Source organism: Mus musculus, chromosome X (assembly GCF_000001635.26).
Source record: "Mus musculus strain C57BL/6J chromosome X, GRCm38.p6 C57BL/6J".
Taxonomy (NCBI): Eukaryota; Metazoa; Chordata; class Mammalia; order Rodentia; family Muridae; genus Mus; species Mus musculus.
The window spans coordinates 78,239,531-78,248,676 of record NC_000086.7 but is presented as its reverse complement, the minus strand read 5'-3'; the positions used below and the strand labels follow the sequence as shown (position 1 = coordinate 78,248,676).

At 33.3% G+C, this 9,146-nt stretch overlaps 1 protein-coding gene across 1 annotated transcript; it reads left to right on the top strand.

Moving 5' to 3' along the window:
- Nucleotides 1-2,755: 2,755 nt before the first annotated feature.
- Gm14743 (predicted gene 14743) lies at nt 2,756-8,215 on the top strand. Its single transcript, NM_001126321.2, has 7 exons — nt 2,756-2,837; nt 3,287-3,426; nt 4,454-4,527; nt 6,144-6,254; nt 6,941-7,042; nt 7,367-7,397; nt 7,997-8,215. The coding sequence occupies exons 1-6, from the start codon at nt 2,766-2,768 to the stop codon at nt 7,381-7,383; spliced, it is 516 nt and encodes a 171-aa protein (NP_001119793.1). The 5' UTR covers nt 2,756-2,765; the 3' UTR covers nt 7,384-7,397; nt 7,997-8,215.
- Nucleotides 8,216-9,146: the final 931 nt, after the last annotated feature.

Sequence of the window (9,146 nt, the reverse complement as noted above, 5' to 3'; positions counted from 1 at the left end):
CTGTCTAATTGCTAATGAAAAAATTGTACAGAGATATTATGGAATACTATTCAATGATAAAGAATATCATAAACATGACATTTTCAGAAAAATGACAGGTGTTATATACAATCCTGTTGAGTAAGTTAACCTAGAAGTAGAAAGACACATGTGCCATATTCTGTCTCTTGTGTAATCTTCCTAGCTACATACTTCAGATAATGGTTTGGAAATCACTTGAGTCCTTGAAACAGGCCTTAAACTAGATATCTCCATTAAATCCATTCCTTCAGTGCTCAAGAAACCCAGCGTATACAGAAGGTGAAGAACACCAAACTGCAAGGCACTCTAAGTCAATATGATGGTGCTTATGAACACAAAGAAACTAAAACAAAATGTAGAGGACCTGGTACACAACAGATGGAGTTATATATATATATATAAGGAGAAGTAGACACATTCCCCATTCCTAATTGAAAAACAATCTCCAATTAATAATCATTTTCATATAATAAATTACATTCACCTATGGGACTCTCAGGGTTGAAACCATGTATACTTAACGACAGCTACAAGCCTAGTAGTCAATGCCCAACAGAACATAAACTCAACATCTTTGCAGGTTCCTTGGCTGGTAATGTTGTTAGTGTTTCCTTTCCTGAAAAGTAAAAACTTAATGTTCCAATTTTTGTTTATTTTGTTGATATATAGTTATTCCATTCTTTCTCTGTATGGTTTTACACACACACACACACACACACACACACACACACACACATATACGCTCGTGAATGTACACATGCACACACATATGCAAATGTATCTAAATATAGGCTTTCAATTTAGTGGGTTTTTAATGGATTCCTGTATATGTATCTCTTTCTTGTGCCTCCAATTGGTCTCTTTTCTTTCTTTTTGTTTGTCTTGTCTAATTTGGATGTGTTAATGTGTTTGTCTTCTTATATTATGCTTTTTTTATTTATATCCTCTAGAACCCTTATGTTTCTAATGGGAGATAGAATACAAATGAGAGGGGAGGTCTAGAATGAACTGGGAGAAATAGAGAGATGGAAAACCATAAAAAGTATATATAGTGTGAGAAAAAACTATTTTCCGTAAAAGAAAAAAAAAAAAGAGTTTCAGATACACTCAACATAGGATCTTCTCATTGTAGAATGTCAAATGGAGTCCATTACAGAAGATTAGAACAAAACAAGATACAGAGCTGATGAAACCAGTACAACATATAATCAAACGTCTGTATGCAACATCTAGTCTTCCTTGCACATGAAGTAATTAAAGATTATAAAATACAGAGGAGGAGAGAGTTGAATGTAAGTTCATGCCTCCTAATAATCTGAAAAGATACACAAATAAGTATCAAATTGGTTATCCAACACTAGATTGTGAGCCCTGAAAACATATGTATAGGTGAAATGATAGAGACTGAGCAGTTACTAATTAGTGTAAGTTGTGAATGTTTGTGTGTGTGTACATACACGTACATACACATATACCTATTTAAACACACTCATGAATATAATGACAATTATTTTAAAAAAGTAGTAACAAAAATGAGAAAGATCAAAGGGGTAAATATGGGAGTTTACAGGAATAAAAGGGATGTTAGAAATGATATAGATAAATAATAATGTCAAAATGAGAGAAATAGAGATAAAATAGAAAGATAATTTAAAGAAAGTATCATGAAAGACAGACATTTAACACTTTATAATGCTGTAGCTAGGTGTCATGTGTTATCAAGCAAAAATTTCCCATTGCTAACTATAGGTAATTCTACATGTTCCAAGTGAAGACCTAGAGGATAAATAAGTACTGTAGATTTCTGAAATATTTGATTGTTACTGAAAATTGAGGACAAGATCTTACTGATATACACAACACCAATCTCTGTTGTAGTGTATAGAAATTCAAAATGTAACTGGGCAAAAATAGTCTTTCCTTTAGGAATTGTAAAGCACGATTTTCATATTGTATAGAGTCCATCTGCACAAGTGTAGACTTTTTGGAAGGTCGTTTTTCAATAGATTATTTACACTTACATAGGCTTCTTTTCATCAATGATACTTGTATTTATTCCCAGTGGATATCTCACCACATTTTCTATTATATATTTGATTAATTTTCAAAGATTTCTCTTCTAGTTCTGTACTCACAATAGTAGAATAGAGTACACTGGATGAAGAAAGAAGTTAATATATGGAAAGGCTTAAAAGTAGTAAAAGACTTATGACTGGATGCTTATCTGAGGCCCTCCTCATTTTTTCAATGTTTTGTCTTCTGAGAATGTTGTTACTGTGGCTCATATTGCTCAGGTCACAGTTTTAAATTGATTTAACTGCACAGTATTAGGCTAAGATTAAAAACATATCTTAAAATGCATGTCACATTGGTTAAATGGGTCATATAGGGTATATGTGTATGCCTTCTGACTTTATCTACTAGTACTATGGTACTAGGCCAAAATCATTACTTATAAATGATAGTATAGAGTGACTTCTCTCACTCTGAAAGTAATGCTCAATTAATAAACATAGCATATCCTGACCTTAAGAGTAAGCTTATTAGTTTAGGAACGTGAAGTCTTACATTATCCATCAGGGCCAAATGGGAAGTACTGGACAGACGTGTGCTTTCTGATGGTGAATCATTGGTTGAGATGATGCTCCTCCTTCAAACTAACTGTATAAAAAGCTTTGTAAATTCAGATCCTTCACAACCACTGTCCTCGGTTGAACATCTCCAGAGGAGCAAATTTAGGAATCATGATGGTGAAGTTTCTGCTGCTGGCATTGGTATTTGGACTGGCCCATGTCCATGCTCATGATCATCCTGAGGTAAATGCATGTCTGTGTTTAAACGCAAGCTTTCCCAATAACATATTTCTATAGATGTGATATATCATCCAATCAATCAATGCAATTGATCATCTGCATGAGATAACCTTTATGCCTTTCTCTCAGGTACACTTTTACAATCAGATTTTCTCTAGGAAGAAACCAGTGAAATAAAGAAAATAAGGGTTTTTATTTTCAGAGTGCATGAGAAAAAAGATGAGCAGTTTCAGGTCCATGATTCTACATTATTCATGTCATCATATTGCTCCAGGTTGTGCTGCTTTTGAAGAAACATAATATCTAACTAATAAATGAAATATTATTGATTGATATTTCACGTCAGTTTAAGTATTTCATGTATTAATGTCAGAGATGAGTAACCAACACACATTTTAATGATCTGTTGTGTTTTTTTAAAAAAGTTTTTGCCATTGTTATTGCTTTTTCAGTTACAAGGACAATGGAAAACCACTGCCATCATGGCTGATAATATTGACAAGATAGAGACGAGTGGTCCCCTGGAGCTCTTTGTTCGTGAAATTACTTGTGATGAGGGATGTCAAAAAATGAAAGTCACATTTTATGTCAAGTAAGTATATTATCAAGAATGTAAACTGAGCAAACTGTGTACTTTTCTATCTCTTTAATGTTGTGAAATTCACAGATGGATGTTCTGTTACTGGTCATGAAACCGAATCCCCCAATTTTAGCATGCAATTATATCATTCTGGGATGGGACAGCTTTGGACACCACACAAAGAGACAATCACTCTTTCTAATTCAATAAGTACTTCCTGAGGGAACTGCGTGCTTTAAGGGCTGCCACTGAATATCATCATCTGTGTTAGATATACAACACACTAAAGAACTCCTCTGTAGTATGGTGATGGTGTGACCATTTAATTAAAGTCTTACATATTATGTGATGTTACTCAGTTAGTGATGTAATAAAAAAATCTTCCACAAATTGATCAAATAAATCTATTTTTGAACTCCCTTTCCTTAAGCTCTTTGTACAAAAAATTTTCACTGTGATATGTGGAAGAGTATGTTCAATTCAGGAGTCCATAACACCTAAAAACTGAAAATGCTTAGAACCACTTTTCTCTTATAGCCAAAATTTGAAGATTGAGGTCAGAAATGAAAGCACTTACAATTAAGACATTATAAAACTGTTCATATATTATGGCTGGAGTAGAACAAGCAAATTAAGATGTTGAAATGTATGGAATTAAGAGTGAATTTTGGATAAGAAATTCACCAGAGTAGAGCATGAGGCATAATTATCACAATGAATATATATGTGTATATATGTGTATATATATGCATATTATATATACATATACATACATATATATGTATACATACATACACACACACACACACACACATATATATATATACACACACATATATATGGATAAACAGTATGATGTTTTCTAAATAGGAATTAGCAAACTTAAGGGAGGAATAAGTAATTGGGTCCTATCTCTTTACACTGATAACTTCATTGATATCAGTACTTTCTCAAATGCATTATAATACTAGAAGATATTTGATATGATTTCAATAGTAATGAAGAAGAAACCATGGTTTTTCTCTTCAATTTATTTTAGGCAAAATGGACAATGCTCATTGACCACAGTCACTGGGTATAAGCAAGAAGATGGCAAGACTTTTAAAAACCAGTGTAAGCAAAATGCATGTCACTTTGATTATATACATTTATCCTGATACTAAGCTTAAAGGTACATGAAACTAGAGCAATTTGGGCTCCTTGATTAATTATTAATCCTTTCACCCCAGTGAGATATGCTGCCTAGTCTGAATATATTGTAAGTTACCCAAGGGTTACTTAGAAAAGAAAACTATTACATAAAGATGTGGATAGATCTAAGAACATATTTTCCAAGCAGTTTTCCATTAGAAAAAGTTATTTCTAGAAAAATTTTACTATTTTTCCTTTCATACAGTATCTCACTTTGTTATTTGCCATTCCTGTTACTCCATGGTAGGGCTGCACGGCTTCCAACATCTTTGCCAACTTGATGCTTTCAGCTCCCATGTACTTACAACACAGAGTGATCTATCACACTTGAATGATAAATGTTTTCCTTAACAATGTTAATTCATAAAACTTTTTCTTGGTAAAAATCATATCATTCAGACCACTTTATTAAAAATTTCAATTTTGAAATGCAGTTGGGGCAAACTCTGTTTAAGGATTTCAGACAGATTATTTCAATTTTGTAAGAATTTTTAAAAATTAATGCAACATTATTCAACTAAGTTATATACAATTTGAATTTTGGTTTGATCTTAGAAAATCAGAGCTCCCAGTCACCTAGTGAGTAAATGTTTTCCATATCCTTACATGGATGTTTTAAATTAGTCTTGTAATAAGTAATAAGAGAAGAGTTCCTAAAAACTTCTCCGTTTCCTTTGACCAATTTTTTTTTTCATATATTAAGTGTTGGTAAGTAGAAGTCTTCTCTCTCTCTCTCTCTCTCTCTCTCTCTCTCTCTCTCTCTCTCTCTCACACACACACACACACACACACACACAAACACACACACATCTGCACACAGAGGCATTCCCATGCACACATACATAAGCAGAGCCACATACATTCACATGCACTTCTTAATATACAAGCTTATGCACACAAGCATGAGCACATACAAGCACAGGCAAACAGAAGCACAAGCCGAAGCATACTCACAGGCATATGTACACTTCCCTGTACAGGAGCACCCAGCCCACTTTCCACACACACAAAGTCATTGTGCGGCAATCTCTAAAAATTTCATCTTTACAAAATTTTCTCCTATAATTGTACAAAGTGAAAACTTTTGTGTATATTAGGCATCAGTACTCTGTAATTTCAACATGTGCACATTTACCCACCAACTATTACCATGGTGGGAAATGAAGTTTTTATTTATTTATTTATTTATTTTCATGAAATTGACTTGTGTCCCCTGAGATCTTGTGGAAAAATTTCAGTAACACACAGCCAATTGTGCAACATTCTAGACACATGGAATTCAGAGAAAAGCAAAGTTGTCTGTACTTAGGATTCATAATCAGTTTTCACGTTGTGCAAGTGTTTTGTCACTGTAATCTGACAGAATATGCAAGAAAAAAATGCCACAGGAATAGCTGTACACATGGTTCATATGTTAGTGAACACAGAAAATATTGCTAGAGTCAGGGCGAATCTGAATATTTAGCAGAAGACAATACATCAACTGTGTGGAAACATGAATGATACTGTGTATTGAAGTACTTCCATTACTATTACAGATGAAGGTGAAAATAACTATAAACTGTTGAAAGCAACATCAGAGAATTTAGTCTTTTATGATGAGAATGTGGACAGAGCCAGCCGGAAAACAAAATTGTTGTATATTCTTGGTAAGAATGGCATTAGATCTCTGAAATAGTAAGAAAATTGTTACTCTGCAGATAAGGACAAAGTCTGATCTCCCCCAAATTCAGTGTTATAGATTTTCTAAAGTACTTTGTACTAACTGATAACTAGATTGTGTGTAGACAACTTGTACGTTCTATTGCAGTTTCAGCACCTTGGACACTGAAGACTGAGGATAATGGAAGAAGTGATTGGAAAAGTTCATGTTCATGTTTCCTCCCTAGACAACAAGGAGGAAATGTGACTTTCCCTAGTTTCAGACCATTTTCAGTGTTAATTGAATAAATGTATAGAAAAATCAAAGCATGAACTCTATAGTATAGACTCAGAAAAATGTGAAAGCTACATTGACACTACTTGATGATTCTGTTGTGTTCTAGAAAGTGTATAGGATGAAGATTAGTGAGTTCTCTGGACAAATACTTATTATTTTTATTTTTGTGCATTTTGAAATACTGAAACATGATGTCATATTGCCATTTAGATTTTAGTGATTGTGTACATGACACTTGGAATAATTCTTATTGATAAGATTGACTGATCCAGGGTAGATTAATATGGAGAAGTTGAGATTTTCTATTGCATATTATGTTGGGATACAAAGGAAGCAATATACATTATGCAGGATTCTCATGAAGAGATATCTGACACTGTCATTAATGTGATGCAGGAAAGGGTGAAGCTCTAACTCATGAGCAAAAGGAAAGACTTACTGAGTTAGCTACTCAAAAAGGCATTCCAGCTGGAAACCTTAAAGAACTCGCACATGAAGGTAACCTTCTATGCATGTTAATTTTTATATCATATACAGATATATATGTATATATATATGATATAAAATAACTTATATATGTATACATATATTTGAGTATCTGTGTATATATGTTTGTATATATGTATGTATGTATGCATGCATCTATCTATCTATCTATCTATCTATCTATCTATCTATCAAAGCAATGTCCCTGATTTAGATGAAATCAAATTATATCTAACAATTACATTGTCACAACCAAGAATAATCATTGTGGAACCATCCTTACCTTTTAATGATATCAGTTCTGTCACTTCTAACCCATCTCAATTTCTTTCACAGATACCTGTCCAGAGTAAAGTACCATCTACATGTGAGTAGAAACAAAAGCCTTTCTTTCTTATCTAGATATGTGAGTTGGCCCAGGCTTATGGTATAAAGTATGTGATATCAAAATTGAGTTCAAATAACTTGAATTCAAAATGAGGAAAAATGAGCACAGACTATTACTTGTCCTTTAAAGTTGAAAATTCCTATAGTGACAAGAATGAATTAGGGAATGTTTTAATTTATAGAACAATACTAAGGAATTTTATCTCATTCAGAATTGGTAATATTTTTATATTTATGATGAGTCCATCAAGAAATTGTGTCTTGTCATTTGAAAACTTTACATATGATTTGTGGAATATTATTTGCCATAGGTAAGGTATAAGTTTGTTGATTTCATCAATATATACTTTGAATACTCTGTCTACATTTTCATGCAGGAATATACAATGCCATTATTTTCTTTAGAAACTGTTCCTATAGAATCCAAAGTACAAGATACATTCTAGGACAGAAACTGCCTCTGTACAATTTTTTTTCTTTATCATCTATGCTCTTAGATTCAATTTTGTTCTCCAGAAAACCCACAAATGAAATCTCAACTTAATCATATGTTAATATTTCTCTTTCATATTTGTACAGAAAACAACAAGATGAGAATTATACATCATAACCTCTTAACCATGGAATCAGTACCATCTATAATTCACCTTTCCTAACAGAATACATTTTCCTTCTCCTGTGAAGTGAGGATACAGCATAAGAAATTCCTAACATGCCTTTATTTCCTCATTGCCTAATCTATAAACTCTTCTTCCTTTTTTGATTGATTGAATAAAATGATTCAAGTTGCAATAATGACCTTGTGACAAGATTCTTATCCAAAGGGCAGATAAATATCTACTAAACATAGTTTCCAAAATCACTCTGGTGTAACAAATGATATTCTTATTACTGAAACTCTTGTAATATTTGAAAATGTCTCACTTACTTGAATGCCATTGGCAAGAAAACCACAGAAGTGAATTTTATGTTTTGCTTCACATTTACTTTCATTTGTAAAACATGATATGAGTTTGGATTCTCCTAACACACTGGAATATTTCGCATAGTAAACTATTTATGTTTGCCCACACTATTTAAAATAGAAGATAAAATCTCTTATCCAAAACCTAAGGAGATTACATTTTGATTAATGACTTGAGTAAGAAGAAGGGCCTGGATATACTTAAATAATATACGTATTGAGAAACTAGAAACCTAAGCGAAGGTCCAGAAACAGAGGTTCAGGTCCCAAGGTGAGACATATACAGCCAGCTGCAGCTGCTGGAAATTACTGGTCCTAAGACATTGACATCCTTTTCTCCCTCAGAAGATTGTGTTCCCTAGCAACTCTAGCAACACCTCTGGGCCTGAAGGATACTAATCAGTCCTCTTCCATAGCAGCTATTAATTAATGGCTAGTGACTGAGCAAGATCTCTTAGTGTCCTTTGAGCCTAAAACGGGACAATCACTAAAAAAAAAAAAAAAAAAAAAAAAATCAACTTGTTTATAAACCTCTTACCCCAACATACAGGGCCAAGACTTAGAAAACCTCCCTCCCCTGCTTGAAGTATTTTTTTTTTCCTTTAAGAACCCCTTCCCTGAAGACCTCATGGGTGTTTTCCTAGCCTGCTGCATCATGGAAGTTTTACAGATAGAGCTTGAATAAAAACTCATGTGAATTGCATCAGAGTCAAGTCCTGGTGGTCTTTGTGGTTTTGCACTCTGGGCATAACAATAGGAGACAAT

Coding starts and splice junctions, on each gene's coding strand:
- Gm14743 (NM_001126321.2), top strand. CDS start 2,766: ATGATGGTGAAGTTTCTGCTGCTGGCATTGGTATTTGGACTGGCCCAT. Junction 4,528..6,143: donor CAAGACTTTTAAAAACCAGT/GTAAGCAAAATG, acceptor TTACTATTACAG/ATGAAGGTGAAAATAACTAT. Junction 6,255..6,940: donor AAAATTGTTGTATATTCTTG/GTAAGAATGGCA, acceptor AATGTGATGCAG/GAAAGGGTGAAGCTCTAACT.